Source organism: Elephantulus edwardii, unplaced genomic scaffold (genome assembly GCF_000299155.1).
Source record: "Elephantulus edwardii isolate Elephantulus edwardi_28Jun2011 unplaced genomic scaffold, EleEdw1.0 scaffold00211, whole genome shotgun sequence".
Lineage (NCBI taxonomy): Eukaryota > Metazoa > Chordata > Mammalia > Macroscelidea > Macroscelididae > Elephantulus > Elephantulus edwardii.
Window position 1 is genome coordinate 2,804,492 of NW_006399961.1, and position 22,889 is coordinate 2,827,380.

A 22,889-nucleotide genomic window follows, 5' to 3' on the forward strand; every position below is an offset into this window, starting at 1 on the left:
ACTATAACCAGAATTAAGCAGAGCCAACTCTTCTCCAGGGGTTAACTAATCTAATTCACGATAAAGTCAGGGTATGTTCAGGCTTGGCCCATCAAAGTACAAATGCTGGGGAAGTGACTTCAGGAGCATCGTATCAAACAATATGTATCAGGCATAACAACTTAAAGCCATTCCCAACGTGAAAAGGGACGTTGAGGATGCCCAGCACTTTGGCTCTGTGGGCCCTTGGCCATGACTGGTTAAGTAGAAAAGCAATCTGAAGGGAGAACAAGAACAGGAAGAGAGAAATTGGAGGAAGCAAATCTGGAGTTCTAAAGAATGTAGCCTTGAAGGAAAGCAGAAAACTATTAAAGACGATGATAAGATTCACTTGGAAGGTTTTCTTCTCCTTCTAGGAAAAAAGTACCTACTTACTGCTAGGTATCTGGTATGTTGTTATGCAACAATGAATAAATATTAATTGGTTCGCTAGAAGAGCCAAGTTTTTTGTTGTATTTTTTATTTCCTCTTGGGAAATTCAGTTACATCTTTTTTGAAAGGTAGTGATAAATCAACTTAAATGAATATAGCTTCATTCCAATACAGAGGTATGAATCGGATGGCACCCATGCCTCCTTGCAAAACAAAGAAAGCACTAAGTACCACAAGAGTAGTACTGAACTTGGAGTCAATCTACATTCAACTTCCAGCCCCATCTGTACATGGCTGTGTAGGCTCAGGTCTATGTCGCATTCCCCGATTTCATCATTTGGAAACAGGGAATTCTGTAACTCTCCTCACAGCGCTGCTGGGAGGAATGAAGCCTCTTCATAGTGTCTTTTTTTAAAATAAAAAAAAGTTGGGGATCTTCTCCTCCCAGAGCAGAAATGGCATCCAGCAGGATCCCAACGGCACAAGGTGTATATAAAAGCGCAGTGGTAGGGCAACTGGCAGAAAGGGGACCAAGGCGGAGGCAAGTGAAAGGAAGAGAGAGTTTTACCTTTACAGTGAAGTGCAGGGTGTGTGTTCAACAAGGGAATGATCAATTATCCCTTAAATCGTCTTTCACATGAAGACCAAAGGTGTGGCACGCTGCCTTTTCGAGTGAGCAAAAATCCCTGGAAGGACAGACTAACGGTTCTTAGAGAGAGATTCAGAGAAGTGACTGGGATTTATAACAAGATGCCTTTCTACTGCAGAGTTGTAAAGTGGAAAGCACACAAGCGTGGTTAGAGTTTCAAGACTGGAGGGTTGGAATGTTGGCTCCTAAGTATGACCTTGGGCAAGTTACTTAACAGATCTAGAGTCTCAGTTGCAAAATGTAGATAATACCTCCCAAGGATTGCTGTCAAGATTAAATGAGATAATGGCACGGAGAGCTACTAATGCGATACAAATAACAGGTCTTATTAAGAGCGAGGTTCTCCACCCACTTACAACATAGTATGTCCATGACCTTGGGCCATGAACCAGTTCTCCGCACCTCGATTTCCTCATCTATATAATGGGGAAGACCCGACCCTCTACCCTGTGATCACCCCGAAGATCGAGTGAGACCATCCGATGAGACATCACGAGGAACCCCGCACAGCGCGATGGGTACACAGAGAACCGCCGAGGAGAAGTTTTCTGGCGCGTCAAGCGCCGTGTTTATGCAGAGCGTGTTATTTTTACACTACACAGGTGAGGAAGTCTCGCATGCAGTTGTGCATCCGAGAGTGGGGAACAGGGCACAGACGACCCTGGATTCCGGGGGTGTGACTTGCACGCTGGCTTGGACACGGGAGGACCGCAGGGCAGGGTGCTGGGCCAGGATTCAGGGGGGTGGGCGCCCGAGTGGGGGCAGGGGGATGCAGGATGCACGGCTGGGGAAGCCTGGGGGCACAAACACGCATGCCCGAGCCGGAAACGATTTTTTAGGGGTGGGGGGAAGAGCAATGCGCATCCCCGGAGTGAGGGGTGGGGTGGGGGAGGGATGCGCCGTGCAAGCCCGGAGGGCGGCCCGGGGGTGCGATCCCGCACGCCCGGGGGGCCGGGGCTCTTTACCTTGTCGCTGTAATCCCTCAGGACCCGCTCGATAGCCCCCGCCTCGCCGGCCCGGACAATGTAGAGGGCGCGCTCCTCATCCATGGCCGCAGGTGCGGGGGAGCCGCGGCCGCTGTGCGCGCCCAAGGCACTGCCTCCAGGTAAACGCCTCGCGCCCCCGCTCCCTCGCTCCTTTCCCAGCTTCCTTCCTTCCCTCCTTCCCTCCCTCCCTCCAGCCTCCAACCCGCCAGCCTCCGCCCGGGCAGGCCCGACGTCACCGCCCCTCAACTTTCACCCCGCGACGTCACCGCTCCCCCAGCAACCGGCGCCTCGCGGCCGCCCCCCGACAAGGCCCCGGACTCGCAGGCCCGGCGGCCGGCCAGAGGCGGGGTCAGGCCCGAGGCGCTGCTTGCTCTCCGGCCTCTCCCTCCCTCGGAGAAGAGTCCAGCCCCTTAAGTGGGCATTCACAGGCGGAACTCTTCGTCCCTCCCGACCCTCCTCTCTGAATCATTCTCCTCAGCCGACCAGAGCGACTGAGGTCTTCCCCGCCCCTCTAAGCGCCAGCGGCTGCACGGACTACAACTCCCTGCATGCAACGGGGCTTCGCCCAGTCTTCCCTCTTGAGTTACTGGCATGCCGAATGGCATGCCGGGATTAGTAGTCATTTAGCGGGAAAGACTTCCCTCGGAAGGCATGCTGGGAATTGTAGTCCTGCGAGGGCCGGAAACGAGAGTCGGCGGCCACCAGAGGCCAGAGCGGGGAGACCGTTAGGGGGAGGGTCCAAGGTCTTGCTGCCTCGGTTTTTGTTCCTTAAGATGCTGATGGTCCGGCCTTAAATCGGAGTGACTGGCCGTCCTGGAAACTAGCACCATTTGTTGGGAGCCGTCAAACACCAATTTCATTTTCTTTTTTCTCATTTAGCAATTTCAGGCTCTATAAATTCTTTCCTCCCTATTTGTAGTCAGATCATATGTACGGCTATGGTAATGAGGGACATTGTTACAGGCAGTTACCTGTATAAAAGGAGACTCAGTGATTTTTCTTTCTTTTTTCTTGTGACAATCGCTGCCCATTTATCGCGTGCCGAGGAGGCTCCAGACTCTTGTTAGGTAGTCATCATATAACCTCTTTTAATTTTCACAGCGTAGATTTGTTGGAGAACCAAAAGGAATCTGACTCGGATAGGTAATTTGTCCAAAGTCGCATAACCAAATTGAATGAATGAAGACCATTCTCCAAAAGCAGCTTGCTGCTCTACAACCTCCAGTAAAAGTAACCGGGTGTTCGCATTGATGGTGATGTTGATGGTGACGATGAAAACCCGCACTTGCTGTTTACTGTGTGCCAGGCAAGCTGACTGATATTACCTGTTTTATTTCTGTTTTCCTTAACTTTTTAAATAGCAAACAATTTATTCTGTGTCTGGCACAGTTCAATGCAGTGGAAATGCTACCACGACCAAAGTCACTGCTAACCCGTGGATTCCAACTCAGTGACTTTGTCTAACAGTACTCCATGGGGGTTCTTTGGTTTTCAGTCATTCTGGGAGTGGATTGCCTCATCTTTTTCCTGAGGAACAACTAGTGAGTTTGAACTATCAACCTTTTAGTTAGCAGCCCAACTCAACCTACTTAGCACCCCTGGGGCCGTGGGCTTCACAATTTACTTGCTATGCATCAGAGAACTGGACAATGACTAAGGATGACAGAAGAAGAATTGATGCCTTTGAGTTGTGGTGCTGGAGAGGAATATTGAACACACTATGGTCCACCAAGAAAACAAATAGTTCTGTCGTGGGGAGGGTGAAAACAAGCATCTCTTTGGAGTCTAGGATTTTGAAGCTCCATCTCACAAATTTTGGGCACGTGGCCAGGAGAGACCAATCCTTGAAGAAGAACATCATGCTCAGAAGGGTGGAGGGACAGCTCAGGAGAGGAAACCTCCCCCACCCCCATGAGATGAATTGACACAGTAACTGGGGCAATGGGGGTAGGTTAGGTGTGTTGGAGTCAATGAGACTGGCTCAGAATAGGGCTGGTTTCAGAGCTGTTGGACATAGCGTTGCTATGAGTCGGAGGCGACTCGAGGGCACATAACAACAGGACTTCTTAATGAGGATATCCAAACCAAAACCCAAAACTGTCACCATCAACTCATTCCAACTCTTGGTGACCTTATAGGGCAGATAGAGCCACCCAAAGAGTTTTAAGAAGGCTTTAAAGTCTTCACTGAAGTCCACCACCTGCCCCTTCTTCTACAGAGAAGCTGGTGGATTCAAACTGCCAGCCTTTCAGCAGCCCAACATGTAAGCCACTAGGAACCCATGGCTCGTTGAATGTGTGACTACCATATGCCCAAAATTAAGTCACTGATCTCCTTGAGCTCCCATTCTAGTGCCACAATCCTCTGCAGGAGGCATCATGCTAATTTGGAAACTGGCTTTTGAAGGTTGTTGGATTTGTTTGCCAAGATTGCAGAATTTGGAGGCTTAATTTAAATCCAAAGCCTATGTGCTTTCTGCTCTTGATGCTGTTTGATTAGTGCATAGTTGAATTCTTAAGTAATTTCCCTTTAAAACTAGAAACTTGGAGATAAAGAGAAACATGGATCCTGAGAGATGGAACTTTTGGTCTTTCTGTGGATTGTGCTTTTCATGCTATAATTTTTTTTTTTTAGCATATTTGTTGAGCCAGGAATTAGGTATGTGGCTGTGGCTATAAGAAGTCAGATTTTAATCCCTCTTTTGTAAAAACACACTTCTTAGGAAGGTTATGGAATAGTAAACCACATCCCTTGAGTGGTGATAATATCTTACAATTAGTTTTAACAGTTTACAAAACATTTTCATCTACATTGTCCCAGTAATGTCATTGAGGAAGTTGTTGGCCCACATCACAGGTAAGAAAACTGAAGCTCAAAATGGAACTCAGATTTAGAGTTATAACCTAACAAAGTTATTGGGTGCATATTTTGTATCCTGTACCAAGTCAAGTGCTTCTTGGGTAGCCATATATTTATTTTTGGAGCAAGGTCTCCCAGAGAGGATATTAACAAGCATAAAATATCTGAGTAGAGAATGTTTCTTTTAAAAGAGATCTTAACACATGTTGTGTTTGAAATGTCTATTTACCAGAAACAAGTCTACGTTTTTAGCCTCCCAACTCTGTCCGTCTAAAATAGCGATCGGAAAAAAAACACATGAATTAATGTCTTGGGAAATTGCACTTTAGTATTTTTAATTAAGCGTTAATATTCTGATTTTGGAGATCAAAAGGATCTTTGACTCTAACTCAAGTTATCCTTTGACCACTGACGAGACTCTGGTCCCAGAAAAATGAAGTGACTTGTCCAAAGTCAATAGTTAAAAGCAGACTCTGGGACTAGAGCCTAGACTAGCTAAAACCTGAGCCACTAACTACATCACTTTACCTCCCTGAACACTCAGTGATGTGATACTTTCAGTGACTAGAGTCTCTCTAAGCCAGCACTGTCCAGTTCTTGTTGGCTCTTGGGTGGCAGGGTACCAAGGAATTAGCATTTAGAGCCTGAGTAATCAAAACAAGTATTTATCCACAAGCCATTGCTCTGAGAGATAGGAATATAATAAGCCTAACCATACTTGCAGATAGGGCTTTACTAGTCTCAAACTATTTCCACACAGACTATCTCATTTAATTCTTACAATGGCTAAGAAACACAAGGTCAATAGTAGAGTCACTATCTTCATTTTCCTAGAGAAAAGGGAAGTTTAGGGCATTGATTGGCTGGCTCCTATGTAATAAGTCGGCCAATAAGTGGTATAATCAAGGGCTAGAAGTGCTGTGGGTTCTGATAGCATAAAATATTGTGGACTTTCAGGTTAGGGCCAATCAAAGAGCCTGCAAATAGATACTAGTCATTTATTTTGGACTTTGATATATCCTGCTGTGGCATTTCCTCTTACCATGTCAATGGGTCAGTTGAAATGTGCCAAATTGTAGCTCTTTTAAGCTAACTTTTCTGAGGCTAACTGCTTTCAAAATCTCTCATCTTCCAAATGTGGTACTTTGTATGCACTTTCTTTAGAAGAAAGCGGAAATTTAAAAACTAAAACAGCTCTAGCCATTTGCTCTTGCTCCAGAACTGGGCTCCAGACAACTCCACTTTAAGAAATGTCTTCTTGGGGAGCTCTGGTGGCCTAGTGGCAAGAAGCTGCACTGCAATCCCAGAGGCGCATGGTTCAAATCCACCAGATGCTCTGCCGGGAAAGGAGGGACAATCTCCTCCTGTACCAGTCAGATCTGATTTGACGGTACACAGACACACAAAATAATAAAAAAATTTAAAAAATTAAGATTAAAAAAAAAAAGAAATGTCTTCTCACTGAGCAACCGCCATGCTCCTAAACCACAGTGCCCAGGGCTATCAAATACAGGGATTGACTTAAACATGATTTCAGTTCTCTTCCAGCTCTAAGGTTTTGCATTCTAAGAGCAGAAATAAAACCACATCAGAATTTGTTCATTACTTAAAAATATCTGTTAGTAAGTAGCCTAGCCTTTGGAAAAGGCAATAGCTTTGAATCCCACCCTATTCTGGGCCAATTTCACTGTCTCTGACTCACCTGCCTTCGTTACTCCAGTTACTATGTCAATCCATCTCATCCGCGGTCTTCCTCTCCTGTGCTGTCCCTCCACCCTTCTAAGCATAGTGTCCTTTTCCAAGGACTAGTCCCTCCTGGTAACATGCCCAAAGTAGGTAAGATGGAGTCTCAAAATCCTTGCCTCCACGAAAACTTGGTTTCACCCTCTCCAGGATGGACCTAGTAGTAGTTCTCTTGACAGTCCATGGTAACTTCAAGACTCTGTCCAGCATCACAACTCAAAGGTGTCAATTATTGTTCTGTCCCTTTTGGTCATTGCATTGTGCAGCTCTCTGATGCATAGCAAGTAATTGAAAGACCATGGCCTGGACCAGGAACACTTTTGTCTCTAGACTGGCATCGTTGCTCTTTCACACTCTAGAGAGTTCCCTGACAGCAGACTTTTAAAAAAAAAATAAAACTAAATTATTAATTTTAATGTTTACAGAGATTTTGGATTTCCGTTCATTCATTGTTGCCTTTTTCTCCCTGCTCACTCCTCCCCCCCACCCCGTTCGCTCTTCTCTTTGAAAAGTAAAAGAAAAATTCTTTCATTGGTATACAATCTTCACCCACCTACCCCAAGTACACTCCACTATGCAGCCTTCATTCTGGACTCTTGTCATGACCATAATACCCAAACATATATCACTTTTAAACTGTTCTCTCCGTCATCTGTTTCAATGCAGTGTACGTAATTTATCCAATTTTTCTCAGTCTCACCCCAATCCTGATGTCAGTCCCATTCTACACAGTGGCACTATGCAGTATTTGTCCTTTTGTGACTGAGATATATTTCGCTGCAGACTTTCTCAATGCAGTTCATCTTTTTATGTCTTGTTAATTGTGGAACCAAAGAAACTGAAATTATTGACAATCTCAATCTCTATCATGATGCTGCCAATTGGACCAGTGGTGAAAAATCTTCATTTTCATGATATTAAGCTTCAATCCCTATTGCAGACGACAGTCCTTGACGCTCTACAGCAAATGCTTCAGGCCCTCCTCATTTTCAGGAAGCAAGGTTGTGTAATCTGTATAATGCAAGTTGTTGATGAGTCTGTCTCTAATCCTGATGCCATATTCCTCCCCATAAAGCTGAGCCTTCTGAATGATCTGTTCCACGTATAGATTGAAAAGGTGTGGAGACAGAGGCATCCCTGATGCACTCCCTTCCTGATTTTGAACCATGTGGTGTTTCCTTGCTCTGTTCTGACGACAGCCTCCTGGTCTAAATACAGGTTTTGCATGAGAACTATCAGGTGTTCTGGGATTCCTATTCTTCTCAAGGTTAGCCACAATTTATTGTGGTCCAAATGCCTTTGCACAGTCAATGGAATACAGATAAAACATTCCTCTGGTATTCTCTGCTTTCAGTCAAGATTCATCTGACATTGGAAATTATATCCCTAAGGGCCACAGCCTCTTTTAAACCCATGTACTATTCCAACCATTTTTCGATGATCTTTAGCAGAAGTTTGCTTGGTGTGGTATTAGTGATATCATTTGATAATTTCCACACTCTGTCAGATCACCTTCATTTGGAATGGGAATAAATATGGATCTCTTTCAGTCAATTAGCCAGGTAGTTGTCCTCCAGATTTCTTGGCACAGCCTGTTTAGCATGTCCAGGGCTGCATCTATTTGTTGAAATATGTCAATTGGTATTCTATCAATTCCTGGGGCCTTGTTTGGGTCCCCCCCACCGCCAATTCCTTCAGAATAGCTTGAACCTACTCTTTTATCACCATTGCCTCTTGGTTGTATGTTGTTCCATGAAATTTTTTTGTGTATTCATTTTGGCACAACATTGCACTTGCGTATGACGGAAATCGTGGCTATGCAGGATAGGCCAAGGTTCAGATCTGTTGTTCATAGGGTCGCTCTTATTTATAGTCAACTCCATGGCCCCTAATAACAACCGTGTCATTGTTATTGTTGTTGGGTGCCTTCCTGTTGACTACAACTCATAGCAACACTGTGAATAACAGATCTAATCCTTGCTCCAGCCTATCCTACGCTAAAACTCATTGCTACAGTCGCTGTGTCAGTCCCCCTTGTTGAGGGTCTTTTCTTTTTCTGACCCTCCCTCCACCTTTTCCAATATAATGTCTTCTTCCAATGAGTGCCACCTTCTGACAACGTGCCCAAAATATCTGAGACTAAGTTTCACCATCCTTGCCTCTATTGGAGCACGCTGGTTGCAATTCCTCCAAGACAGACTTGTGTGTCCTTTTGACCGTCCATGGAATATTTAGTATCCTTCAAAATCACAATTCAAAGTCCCATTGATAGTTAACAGCAAAATTAATTAACATAGACGTCATAGTCAAGTCTGTCTTGGAGAGGGTGAAACCAAGTTTCTCCTTAGAGGCTAGGATTTTGAAGCTCCATCTCACATACTTTGAGCAGGTTGCCAGGAGGGACCGGTCCTTGGAGAAGGACATCATGTTTGGAACGATGGAGGAATAGTGCAGGAGAGGAAGAACCCAGATTAGATGGATTGATACAATAACTGGGGCAATGTGGGTAGGTGTGTTGGAGTCAGTGAGACTGGCTCAGGATATGGTAGGCTTCAGAGCTGTTGTACATAGGGTCACTATGAGTTGCAGGTGACTCAACAGCACATAACAGGCACCACAGAGTTAAAACCAAATTGAAATAATTGATCCTTAAATCCTTCGGGGATTTAAGCAACAGCTAGACAAGAAGTTTTCTACTCATAGGAAAGAACAAATTGAACAAAAAAAGTATTGTGTAAATTATAGGAAGGTAAACATTGATTGAAAGGGGAGTAGTAAGAGAAGCCTTCTTGAAAGTGGACAGCTATCCTGGGAGAACAGGAGAGAGTCTTTATCAGGCTCCCAGACAGAAGGAGCTGCCATGAGAAAAGATAAAGTTGACCCTGACTAACCAATCATTTCCTGTGATACTCATGGAGTTGAACTTGAAAATGAGCATTGGAGAATTCTTAGCAGTCTGTTTTAGGTAGGTGAAGGGGAGGAAGGCCATTTGATGAACACTTCTGAACAGTTTGTTGAGGGGGTTAACGTTTAGCCTCACCAATGACCATCAATAATGTGATAGAAATACTGTCTGAGATTTTCTTAGACTGATGGTGGGGGAAAGTGTTGAGGCAGGGATAATGAAGGCATGCAAAGGGAAATGTCTGGCAGGAGACGAAAGAAACGTTAAATCTGAGAACTAGCTGTTTCCTAATCAATGACGACTCTAGCGCCAGCCATCCAAATTGAGTGTGCGACATCATATGTTCTTGAAAACAACCCTGCTGTTTCATAGAATGAAAAAATAGATCTGAAAGACTGGAGAATTCCTGTTTGCCCGTTGGCTTCACAATCTTGTGCACTTTTATATGTATATATATCTGGGTCTCATTTATAAATTTAGAGTTGTACTTGCAGACTTCAAAGGGTTGTGGGGCTTTTTAATACTTAAAAACGATGACATAGTCTTTCAGCACCTTCATGAAATTTCTCAGAAATATTCCCAGCACTGCAATTGCTAAAACAGAATCCATGCCATTAGTCGTTGGCAAATGTATCTATTCCAGAACCCTGTTGTGACTTACTGGGCTGTGACTTCCAGCGACCCTGAAAGCCTAGTGGCAAGGAGCTGTGTTGTCAACTCAGAGACATGGGTTTGGAATCCACCAACTCCCCCACAAGAGAAAGATGGTCAGTCTCCTCCTGTGTGATTTACTGTCCCTGAAAACCCACCAGAGGATCAGCGATTGGTCAAGTTACAGAACACAAGGGGTCCTTTCCGTAGACAATTGCCAGTAAGACAAACGGAATGCAATATCCATAAATGCACTTTATTACAGATCTGTGGAGGACAGTGGGTCCAGGCCTCAAAGACTGCCTCCCCGTCTGGGAGTGGTCATGGCCTTGTATACTAGGGTAAAACTCCAGCTTATTTAACAATGCACTTTTGTTAGTCAAAAAAGGTAATTTCTACATCTGAAAAGGACAGTTCCCATCTATGTATCAGTAATTCAGGAAGGCCCCAGTTCTCTTCCTGGTAAACAGGCAGATTAAGATACAGTTTACATATGACTGGAGAACCAGCTTCACCAGCCTCTAGGATAGATGCATTTCCTCTTCTGGTAAACAGACAGATCAAACTACTCTACATGACTAAAGACAGGAAACAGAATTCAGAGGCCAAGCAACTGGTTTTGCAGGCTGAAGAAAAAGAACTATAGTTTTATAACTGATACCTATACAGAGAATTCTGAACTTATTAATACCACCGTATTGCCTTGGGAAAGTCTGCTGTTAGGGACCTCTCCAAAGTACTGAAGAGCAATGGTGTGTCTTTTGAGACTAAGGTATGTCTGATACAGGCTTTGCTATCACTTGTTATGCATCAGAGAGTTGGACAATGACCAAGGAGGATAGAAGGAGAATTGATGCCTTTGAGCTGTGGTGTTGGAGAAGAGTATTGAGGGCACCATGGACTGCTAGGAAAGCAAACAGATTCATCCTGGAAAGGATCAAACCGGGCTGCTCCTTGGAGGCAAGGATTTTAAGGGTCCGTCTAACATACTTTGGACATGTTGCAAGGAGGGACATCATGCTTGGTAGGGTGGAGGGACAGCACAGAAGGGGAAGGCCCCATATGAGGTGGATTAACTCAGTGATTGGGGTAATCAGGATCGGTGTGTCAGAGATGGTGCGATTGGCACAGGACACAGCAGAGTTTAGGACTGTTGTACATAGGGTCGCTATGAGTCGCAAGTGACTCGACGGCACATAACAACAACAACAACATCATTCAGATCCGATTCAATGACACAGAACAGTACAGAATAGAACTGCCCTAGAGGGTTTTTCAAGACCATACAAGTCTGTTTGAAAGCAGACTTCCAGAGCTTTCTCTCGGAGTTTGGTGAATAGGTTCTAACCACTGACCTCTCAATTAGCAGCCAGCTAGGTGCTGTAACCACTGCAACACCAAAGCTGCTAACTGTGCCTGTCCTCTTTTAATAGGATTTTCCACAGAGGGGCTTGCAAAATGTGCCCACAAAATGGGCTCAGCCCTTTTGAGGAGTTTTTATTTAGCCAAGAGCTGGAATGTGGGTCAGGCCCATTTGCATCTCACTGGTTTGGAATCCCATCCAAACACCACCTCTTGGGAAAGCCCTGCACCTTGGGTGGCAAGAGAACCTGGCCTGGGAATCGGAAACCCTGATTTTTTTTTGGTCCAGGCTCCCTGTGTGAGTCTCAGAACGTAATCATTGGTCAAATTCCTTAAAACCCTGCTGGTAACCAGTTCTCCATCCTTTGCTCCCCACCCCAATATCTGACAGAAGAAAACCTGAAAGCCAGAAGATTCTCTTTGGAGTCTTTATTGAGGCCTGTCAACTTGGCCAGCGCAGCAGCATCGGCTTGGAGAAGCCACTCAAATGCTGGTTGAGTGGAAATGATAAAATGTAAACTCTTCCCTCAAAGATGATGTAAGGATTCGGAGATGAAGGCCATGTATGTTGTTATGCCTGTTGATGCACAACCTTATCATTGTTGAGTTGGAACTAACTCCTAGCTGACCTGTTAGTGGCTTTTCAGAGGCTGTACATTGCATAGGAGTTCTGGCGGTTTAATGGTAAGGACCACACTGCCGCCCCTGTGGTTTGAATGCAGCTGCTCTGTAGGAGAAGGACGGCCAGTTTCCTCTGATGTGGTTTACTGCCTCTGAAAACCTGCTAGAGGATCAGCTAAAGATCAGTTCTGACTCGACAGCACTCAGCAACATTTCAGGGGAAGAAAATGCCCATCTTTCTCCCAGCTGATCCTCACGACTCATGTATGTTATTGTTACTGCTGTTGCTATTGTTTGTTTGTAATGCCAGAAAAGTAATTCCAGCACACTGCTTTGGTCTTTACACCAGATGGAAGCCAACGACGATAACCTCTTTAACACTGCTGTGACGCAGAATATTGGAGATGCGACTGTCATGCATGTAGACACACGCACACATACACGCGCACAGAGGCACACGGGCAGCATCTCAGTGCCTTTGCAGTTAAGTATGAGGCTCACATGTTGGAGAAAATGAATTCTCACAGTGGCTTTCCCCTCCAGCTCCCTTTTTTTTAGGGTTTTTTTTTTTAGTGCTGTAAGGCATTAATTTACTTACCAACATTTGATTAAACTCTTAAGGTTCAAGCCTAGGAGGAGGTGGCAGTGGACAAAGGATTATTGTCATTCATCATCAACACATTTTAGTCTTCCCCTCCAGTTGCTGGTGAAGGATTAGCATTTCTCTGAAAGGAGGAGGACAGAATAAATTGCATGTGCCGCCAAAGAAAGGCCCCCTCCTTTCAGCTGGGGGTGCATACCCGGACCATTTCCCATATTAGTCAGCTTTATCTCAACTTTGGGGCAGTGCCTCCATCTGAATTTCATGGGTTTCAGGGTCAGTCAAAACAGAATCGGAGGGTTGCCGAGGTCAGAGGCCACCGCTGTCAAAGGCTAGTGACCTTAACAGCAAGCGGTAGCCTGTCTCTCCCCAGCTTCCCCCATGACTTCATTCTGGTGAATGCTTGGCTCGCCGCACCTCCCCACAGAGTTTTTTGTCCCCCCAACCTGGTAATAAAAATCCTCCTCTGACCCGGTATTTTCTTTCTTTTTTTAAACGTGGTTATTGATTTTCTTTTGTCCCTGTTTCTCTGTGGAATGACCAACTCTTGTTAACGTGTCCATGTGTAGGTATCCTGGGAAATGCGAAAAGGACAGCTGTTGCCTTATAGTGAGTTGGAATGCCACCTCGGGGGTCAGAGTCGATCCGGTGCCCAGCTTAGAAACTGCATGCCTTTAACACACACAGAAATTTCCCAGAATTTCTGAACCCCTCTCCCATCCCAGGAGGCTCTATTACCACGGTCAAGGTTAATTTAAAAACTGCAAAGCCGCTTAGGAGAGGGGGAAGAAGGGTGGGGTAGAGTGAGATGGAAATGAAAATAAGGAGGAAGAAGCAGCAGCTGTAAGAGAGGAAAGAGCACAGATTCTGGAGTCTTTGCAGTTGGGTTTTCAAATCCTAGCTCTGCCACTTATGGAGTGACTTTGGTCAAGGTGAAACTGCTCTGAGCATCTGAGTCTTCATCTGTAAAAGAGAAATGAGTATACCACTAATATTGCATGGAGGGTGCACTGAGTGGAGATAATCACTCCTACATCCCTAGCACATGCTGGTAGGCGTTCCCAAATCTGTTTCTGCTTGTAATGACTCCTTGGACAGAATGGAACTACTCTTGATACGGTGGTATTAATAAGTTCAGAATTCTCTGTATAGGTATCAGTTATAAAACTATAGTTCTTTTTCTTCAGCCTGCAAAACCAGTTGCTTGGCCTCTGAATTCTGTTTCCTGTCTTTAGTCATGTAGAGTAGTTTGATCTGTCTGTTTACCAGAAGAGGAAATGCATCTATCCTAGAGGCTGGTGAAGCTGGTTCTCCAGTCATATGTAAACTGTATCTTAATCTGCCTGTTTACCAGGAAGAGAACTGGGGCCTTCCTGAATTACTGATACATAGATGGGAACTGTCCTTTTCAGATGTAGAAATTACCTTTTTTTGACTAACAAAAGTGCATTGTTAAATGAGCTGGAGTTTTACCCTAGTATACAAGGCCATGACCACTCCCAGACGGGGAGGCAGTCTTTGAGGCCTGGACCCACTGTCCTCCACAGATCTGTAATAAAGTGCATTTATGGATATTGCATTCCGTTTGTCTTATTGGCAACTGACTATGGAAGGAACCCCTGTGTTCAGTAACAGGAGCCTCTGAATGAGTTTGAATCACCAACCTTTCAAGTAGCAGCTTAACACTTAACACGGAATGTAAAATGTTCAGCAGATACAAGTCTCTGTGGATGAAGGCAGATCTCGTTCAGAAATGTGCTGCACGTCACTTGATATGAGGTGAGGAAGGAGATTGCAAACTTTTCCTATTAAAGGTTGGCCCTCTGCCTTGACTACATTTCAGATATTAGGAAGACACCATGTGGTGGGTTTTCTCTGCAGGTGTAGCATGGGGTCAGGATATTTGTGACATTACCCTCTTACAGAGGCAGGGTTTGGTGGTTCCTTGAGAATTCCCTCTCCTAAACCTCTGAGCTCTAGTTGCCTAGTGATGAGGAGTTGCACTGCCAACACAAAGGCTAGCAGTTCAAATCCAACAGCTACTCTGTGGGGAAAAAGACAGGCAGTCTCCTCCCATGTGATTTACAGGCTCTGAAAACCTGCCTGAGGGTCAGCAATGAGTTGGTTCTCACCGTACAATAATGAGCCATATGAACATGCCCCTGAGCAGCTCTCCCCTCCTACTGGAAGGCTGTCCAACACCAGGAAGCCACGTGGGACCTGAGTCTGAGTCCTAGGTCCTTTCCTCTCCTGTCACAGTCAGACCTCATCATTCCTTAGGTTCCTTCCACTACTGGGTTTTGCTCTTGAGGTATTCAGATGACAAAGAGAGGAATAACTGGGGAGTCCTATTTCTCCAGCTCACCCACACACACCTTTCCTAGCAACAGTTCTTCCTTCAACTCTTGGGGCCCACGTCTTCTGTTCCACCTACACCAGGAATAGCAAAATTTGGGGGTGAGAGGGTTGAGGGGACTGAGGTTCGGGAGGTGGGACAGGAAAAGAGCTTCAAGGAGAAGGCTCGTGAAGCACAAAAAATGGTTGGGGGGGGAATCTTCAGGGAGGAGGCTGATGAGGAAATGGAAGACAGGGTCAACGTCCTAGTTTTTTAATTGAAGCTGAGAAGGCCATGTTAGGAGGGCAGGCAGCGAGGTGGTATGCAGTTGGGTGGGCTGAAAGGCAAACAAAATCATGCAGGTGGACGAAGATTGCCCAAGGGAAGCGAAGTGTAGCTTGCTGTTCTTACTGAGTGCCGTGGAGTCGGAACCAACCCTTAGCTGACCCTCCAGTTGGTTTTCAGAAGCAGTAAATCCCACGGGCGATTAGCCATCCCGCCCCACCGGAACAGCTAGCTGGTGGGTTCAAACCGAGTGCTTCGGGGATTGCAGTGCAGCTTCTTACCACTAGGTCATCAGAGGTCCCTGTGAGCAAACTAGAACTTTATGAAAAGAAATGTGGTTGCATTCACCGTCCCTGAATCCTAGAACCTGAAGGTGGGACGGGCCATGTTTCCCAGCTTTGACTGCGTACTAGAATCTTGGGTGAATATTTTTAACAAATACATTCGTGCAGGTTACTTTCCACGTCAAGTATTCATTGTGGATGGGAGCTGTGCATTGGTAGTTTTGAGAAGTAGATGGCGTATTTCTAATGGAGTCAATTCTAATGGGAGTTACCCATTGCAGTCAAGTCCTGCTAGAAGCAAGAATGCCCCTTCTACAGCATTTTTGTGGAGCCAGGACTTCACCTCAAAAGCCAGTAAGATTACTTTTTTAAAAAAAAACAAACAGAAAGCTCCCAGTGATAACAACTTATATACATTTGCTCTTGTCTTAGTTGGGATCGCGTGCCTCACGTCTCACGATATTTTAGTGTTTTCTCTCCCACTCTTCCGGCAGCCAACAGCAGTCCCATATCAGTGGTATAAAGAGGGTATTTATACCATCCCTTCCCCAGGATTTGATTTTTGGATTTTTTTTCTAATAAATCTTACAAGTCTGCTTTTAAGAGATGCAAGAAGATAGGGCAGATAACCCGTTTGCTTTTGCTTTCTGTCCTACAGATTTTCTTCCCAGTATTTTGCTGGAACTCACTTTAAAGTGAGTTATTAAGGAGAGGAGCATTGCAAGGGAGGGCGGGCGGGGTGGGGTCAGATCCTAGGAAAGGGGAGGAACTCTGGAGACAGGCGTGTGCAGGTCCATGGCTGGAGTTCTTGGGCGCGAACATCAAGTCTTGTCTAACACCAGCTGGTGGAGCCGTTGACTTCTCTCTTGTGACTGCCTCCCTGAATCACTGCCCAGCTGAGCTGTCTACCCTCCTCACCCAGATCCACCAGCCCTGCTCCATCAGCACACAGACTATAATCTGGAATGTCATAATCATACAATTAGCCTGCTTGAGGTCCACATCGGGGAGGTGACCCCATCGAGGTCACACAGTGGTGACGCCAAGGTTCCTTTCCAGGGTGTCTTCCAGGATCCCTCTGCCCCCCACTGCAGTTGGGCTCTCTCAATGAAAACCCCCTTTAATTGATCTGTGCCTGCGTTACCAGCTCAGAGGGGCCCCCCAGTTCTCTTTCTGTTTGCAGACCTGGGGTATGCTCCGGGCCTGACAAAGAACTCAGCAGGGTGGACAGTGAGGATGCCACAGGCCTGCGACGTGGGTGAGCCATCCTGGCTGCTGTTCATGACTTCAGCCAGCTTCAAGCTGGCAGAGGGCTTTTCAGAAAGAGTTCTAGCAGGGGAGGTGCTCTTTTATTGCCAAGGCTCCTCTGTTCTTCCTCTGACAAGTGATTGGCCACACTCCCAGCTGCCAACCTTGCCTAGTCCATTCCAGTGACCTGTGAGGACTCATCGGGCAGAGAGGAGGTCCCTGCGCTCACAGCAGCTGTTGCCTTTCGCTGATCAGATCTTCCTTAATTCTGAAGTGGAAGGTTTTTAGAACAATTGGGAGCACAGGTAGTACTCGTAGCTCCCAGGAGACAAGTGCCCTGGCCGTGGAGAGAAAGCCACATGATCGGTTTACCCTCATGTCATGCTACCTTCTGTCTGCACTGCTGATAACTCTGTGTTATTGTTGCACTCCCCTCTCTTACAGAATCCCTGGAGCAACTTCTCTGCTCTGTAGGGCTTATGTGCTTGTTGGCTGTGCCTGAAGACTTGTGTATTTAACAAACTTGTACATAACCAAACCCCAAACCATCGTAGTTTTTATTATGTGGCACCAAGAGAGGAAGACCCCGCATGAGATGGACTGATGCAGGAACTGGGGCAATGAGGGTAGGGGTGTCAGAGTCAGTGATACTGGCTCAGGACAGGGCAGGCTTCAGGGCTGCTGTACATAGGGTCCCTGTGAGTCACAGGTGAGTCAATGACACACAACAACAGTAGACTACAACTCATAGCATCCCCGTGAACGATGCCTCTGAACCCTCCCATCTCCTGTGCCACCCTCACCAACTCCAGACAACTGAGTCTTACTCCAATTTATGATGGCCTTTCGTCAGGTTGCCGAGGCTGTAATTTTTAAGAGAGGAGACCATCACATCGTTCTCATGTGGATTTCAACCGCTGACCTCTTGGTTAGCAGCCCAACATATAATGAACGGCACCATTAGGACTTCTTACTTTAGATGTTGTTGTGCAGGTCAGTGGCTCGAGTTCTTGGGCTCGAGTTGTTGTTGGGTACCATCAACTCAGAACCGGCCCACAAGTGGATTATCAGAAGCAGTTAAGTCACTGAAGGAGGTTGCCCATCCTTTGCCTGCGGTAGCTTCTTGCCACTAGGCCACCAGAGTATTGTTTATTAGATGTTCTTCTGCCCGGCTAGAGAATCTGGTATTGGGTGATGACTTGGTTTCTGTTTAAAAGTCAAAAGTCATACTTTCTATACTCTTTCATTCAGGGAACATTAGCTCCATAGGAAGTGATATATCAGATCATCCTCAGATTTATTTTGGTCAGTGGCCAGCTCTGAAATGTCATTAATTCCTCATCTCCCTCTTATGAAAAGGTAACAAATGAGTTGTGTGTGTGGGGGGGGGGGAGGATAAAACTCATTTACCTTCAGAAAGTGAAATCCAAAAATAACCAAAAAAAGAGTAAAATCCACTTTTTCTTTGAAAAAAATTGGGGGGGGGCAGTAGAACACCAGGATTGCTTTGGTGGGCTAGTGGATAAGGCATTGCACTGCCAACCCAGAGGTACATGGTTTGAATCTACTCAATCTAGCTGCTTTCCAGGAAAAAGATGAGCCTCCTCACATATGATTTATAGCCTCTGAAAACTCACTGAGTTGGGTCAGCTATGAGTCAATTCTGACTCAACAGTGTATAACAATAATAACAAGAACATAAAAGGAACTCCTGGGTGGGGCAAAACAAACTGCTACTAGCCAAAAGGATTGGCAGTTCTGAGCCAGGCAGGAGCACCTGAGAAGACAGGCCTGCTGATCTGTTTCCAAAAGACCATTGCCTTGAAAAGCCCGTGAGGCGGTTCTTCTCTGCATACATGGAGTTTGCCAAAAGAAGAAATCAACTTGCTGGCAACTGCCACCCCAACAGCATCTATAATGTATGTATAATTTCAACCTCAAAATAATTTTTCAGGTAGAAATATGTTATGTAATAACAGGAGCTTGATTTTAAAAATAAATCTCTGAAAATGCAAATTGATTTGTCAGATTCTCGTGCCTTTTCGTTAAAATAGTCACTCTGTCGTTTCTGGAAATACGTGGTTCTAAATGGTTCTAAATCTCTCATAGCTCCTAGACTCAACGTTTGGGAGAAATAATCATTTTGCTTCTAAGTCTTTATTCCTCCCAGCCCAGGAATCAAAATACAGTGCTGGAGGAGAATTTGTTAATGCTTACTAAGTATTCAGTAATATTACTGTTCTGTTCCTAAAGTTAATTAGCACTTAAAGTGCTGCACTTGAAATATCTTTACACCTAGGGATCATTAAAGCACGATGAACTAAGTATGAGGGGCCTTCTTAATGGTGCAGGTATTGAAGACTAATATTCTCTGTATGAGTCAAAAGGTCCCTGCCTTTTGCTGATGCTCTTGTACAGACTTGGGAAAAAATCATGTAAGTTGAAGTAACTGCTCATCTACAAATCTCAATGAAGCTATCGGTGTTATCTTATTCAAGGACCAAATGATAGGGAACTGAAGCACAAGAATAGAAGACCACACAGTTATATTTTGCCTACTTAAGTCCTAGGGCAGTGTGGATCATGACAAGTTGTGGTTGACACTGAGAAGAATGGAAATCGCAGCGCTCATGATTGTGCTCATGAGGAACCTATATCTGGACCAAGAGGCTGTTGTGCAAGTGGAGCAGGGGAGCACTGCATGGTCTGGAATTGGGAAAGGAGTGCATCAAAGTTGTATTCTCTCTCTCATACCTATTCAATCTGTATGCTGAGCAAATTATCTGAGAAGCTGGATCTATGAGGAGGAGTGTGCCATCAGGATTGTAGGGAGACTCATTAATACCTATGTGATGCAAATTACACAATCTTGCTTGCCAAAAGTGAGGAGGGCTTGAAGCACTTGTAAAAGAGCAAGGGATGCAGCCTTTGGTATGGATTCCATCACAATGTCCGGAGAACAAAGATTCTTACCACTGGACCAACAGGGAGTGTCGTGATGGGAGGAGAGGAGATTGACATTGTCAACAGCTTCAACTTGCTTGGATCCACAATTAACATCCTTGGTATAAGCAGTCAGGAAATAAGGAGACACATTGCACTGGGAAAATCTGCAGTTAGGGACCTCTCCAAATTATTGAGGAGCAATGATGTCAGTTTGAGGATCAAGGTGCATCTGATTCAGGCCATAGTCTTTCCGATTACTAACTATGCATCTGAGACATGGACAATTAATATGGATGACAGAAAAAGAATTGATGCCTTTGAGCTGTGGTGTTGGAGAAGAGCACTGAATATCCCATGGATGGCTAAGAGAACAAACAGATATGTCTTGGAGAAGGTGCAGCCAGAGTGCTCTTTGGAGGCAAGAATGATGAGGCTTTGCCTCACATACTTTGGGCATATTGCTAGGAAGTGCTATTCCTTGGAGAGGGATATGAAGCTGGGAAGGGTGGAGAGCTGGTAAAGGAGAAGAAGACCGTCAAGGTCTTTTGATAGGTGGATTGTATGGCGATGCTGCAGTGGGCTCTTGTGTGTCAGAAGTGTGAGGATGGTGCAGGATAGAACAGGATTCAGATCTTTTGTTCATAGGGTTGCTGTGAATTGTGCTCGAGTCAACTGCACCTAATGACAATAAATAACAATAATGTCCTAGGGAGATCTGGTGGCCTAGTGGGTAAGAGGTTGTGTTGCCAACTCAAAGGCACACAGTTCAAATCCACCAGATGCTCTGAGCGAGTAAGATGAGCAATCTTTTCTATGTAATTTATAGATGTTGAAAACACACTGGAGGATCAGCTGTGAGTCAGGTCTGGCTCAGCGGCACATGACAACAGAGTTATGTCCTAAGGATTTTCTTTCTCACACATACACACTTACACACACACACACACAGAGAAAGAGAGAGAGAGATCAAATGCAAAATGAAAATTACCAAAGCAGGCCATTTCAATGCCTTTTTATTTGAGTGTGAAACCATTCATATCTTGCACAACTGTACAGATAAAACTATTTCCATTTTAGCTGTAGACATGATTATCACACTGAGTGGTGCGATCAAAGATTTTATTTACAGAACAATTGCTAAAACATCCGATGACATATTTCCATTTATTTCTTACCCATAGGGTAATAAGTCCACCATAATTGCTTGGTGCATTTTATAATACAGAAAGAAAAACCTATGTTAATCTCTAACAAACCTCACAAATTGCTACAAATCTGACAGAAAAATGACTACGAAAAAAAAAAATTTCCAAAAGTACAATACATTTTTATTTCCACACATACACAGTATAGTATAGGCTCAAAGGCACAGCTTTGAAGTTCTTTTTTTTTTTCTTTCTATCAAAGTGTCGGAAATTATTATAGCCTTACGAAGGAACCATGAAAGTCATTTTCACACTTGGTGCTTGGCAAGTTCAAGCTTGGTCCATCCAGTTTCAAAGAGTTAACACAACCAAGAGAGAGCAGAATGTGATACTCAATGCCATAAATCCACATTCTCACAGAACTTCAAACCCCTCTCCCTCTCCTGCCTTTTGCTGACACTAGCCATTGTGCAAACTTAGGGGCAAAAATGCTTGTATGTAGAAGAACCGGTCCCCTACAAACCTCATTCAACTTAAGGCAACACAGAACAGGCCTCTCCCTCCTCTCAGGACAGTGCTTCCAAGTCCAAGACAATGCAGGTACTGTGACCGCCGCCACTGTCACAGGGAAGCTGGAGTTCCCCAGCATCACCATTTATCCCTGGCACTCCTGGAAGCAGCCATGGCCACCAGGAGGAAGGGAGTCTGAGAACAGGTCTGAGGGTGGCTCCTGGGACAGCAAGATAACAGACAGATGGCAAGGTGCGTGCTCTTGGTAAATTGTGCGCCCATCCAAGAACACAAACCAGATTCTGTCTCCAGGATCTGAGCCTTCGAGACTAAAGAGCTTTTGTCGACGGGAAATTTTTCAGTAGCTTCCTGGGGAGCGGTTGGCAACACCAGGCAGTCACGGACTGGAGGGAAAAGGCACAGAGTGGCCTGCCCAAAGATAGTGCTCGAGAGAAACATTTCAGTCTAGGGTGGCTGCAGGAACCCAGTCCCAGGGGCATTTAGGGAGCCCTGCTTGCAACTAAAGTTTATGCATCATCCTGCATTGAATCCCAGCTCCATCCACGTTCATTCAGAAAAATGGACGCCTTCAAACAGCCCAGGAGTTAACGATGTGTAGAGATAAAAGTCGTCTGGGGGTGGGGGAGTTATTATTATTATTATTAATAATAATTATTAATATTAAATATGCAATCCTATGGTAGCAGTCACTTGGCCCATCCGGTGGAGGCCTCTCCGTTGATGTACGCAAAGCCGGGAAAGTGTTGCGTGTGCTCGTACTCGGAATTCCTGCGCGTAGTCAGGGGCGTGTACATGTCACTAGAGTTTCCGTACCTCGTGGAATGCACAGACGGGCTCGTGTAGCACGTGTTGGCTGCAGGCATCTCTGGCCAGCGGGGGGTGACGGGAGTGGGATGCAGTCTGGGAGTGCTGCTCATCAGACAGGGCTCCATCCGGGAAGTGGGGCTGTTGAAAGGGTACTTGGTAGGGTGGGGTGAGGTGGGGGAGAGAAAGGCCACAAGGTTAAAATTCGCTTGATAGCTCATCTACACAGTAGCAGTCACATCCTCAGGTGCTCCTAAGGGCAGCTCGTCAAAGGAGATCCCCGAGCTACTGCAAGAGCCAAGCTTAACCTAGGGAAGGGTGCAACAGCAGAAATGCAAAGGATTTCGGAGATCCCCGAGCTACTGCAAGAGCCAAGCTTAACCTAGGGAAGGGTGCAACAGCAGAAATGCAAAGGATTTCAGACCCAGCCTTGAGCTGTGCCCTCAATGCGGAATGTCTTCACAAGCCAACCCTGAAAGGAGGAATGGCTCTACTAGGAATACGTGTGTGTGTGTGTGTGTGT

The 22,889-nt window shown here is 45.4% G+C and overlaps 2 protein-coding genes across 3 annotated transcripts in view; both read right to left on the minus strand.

Annotated features, from left to right (window-relative positions):
- The window catches only part of RIC8B (RIC8 guanine nucleotide exchange factor B), a 154,035-nt gene extending 151,821 nt beyond the window's left edge, over positions 1-2,214 (minus strand). Inside the window, exon 1 of the mRNA XM_006897539.1 lies at positions 2,026-2,214. Coding sequence (XP_006897601.1) covers positions 2,026-2,109 — 84 coding nt within the window. The 5' untranslated portion in view covers positions 2,110-2,214. The remainder of the gene's footprint in view (positions 1-2,025) is intronic.
- Positions 2,215-20,886: 18,672 nt separating this feature from the next.
- Positions 20,887-22,889, minus strand: part of RFX4 (regulatory factor X, 4 (influences HLA class II expression)) — a 292,151-nt gene continuing 290,148 nt past the window's right edge. For both annotated transcript variants that reach the window (XM_006897540.1, XM_006897541.1), the window contains one exon: positions 20,887-22,521. In XM_006897540.1, coding sequence (XP_006897602.1) covers positions 22,249-22,521 — 273 coding nt within the window. In that variant the 3' untranslated portion in view covers positions 20,887-22,248. The remainder of the gene's footprint in view (positions 22,522-22,889) is intronic.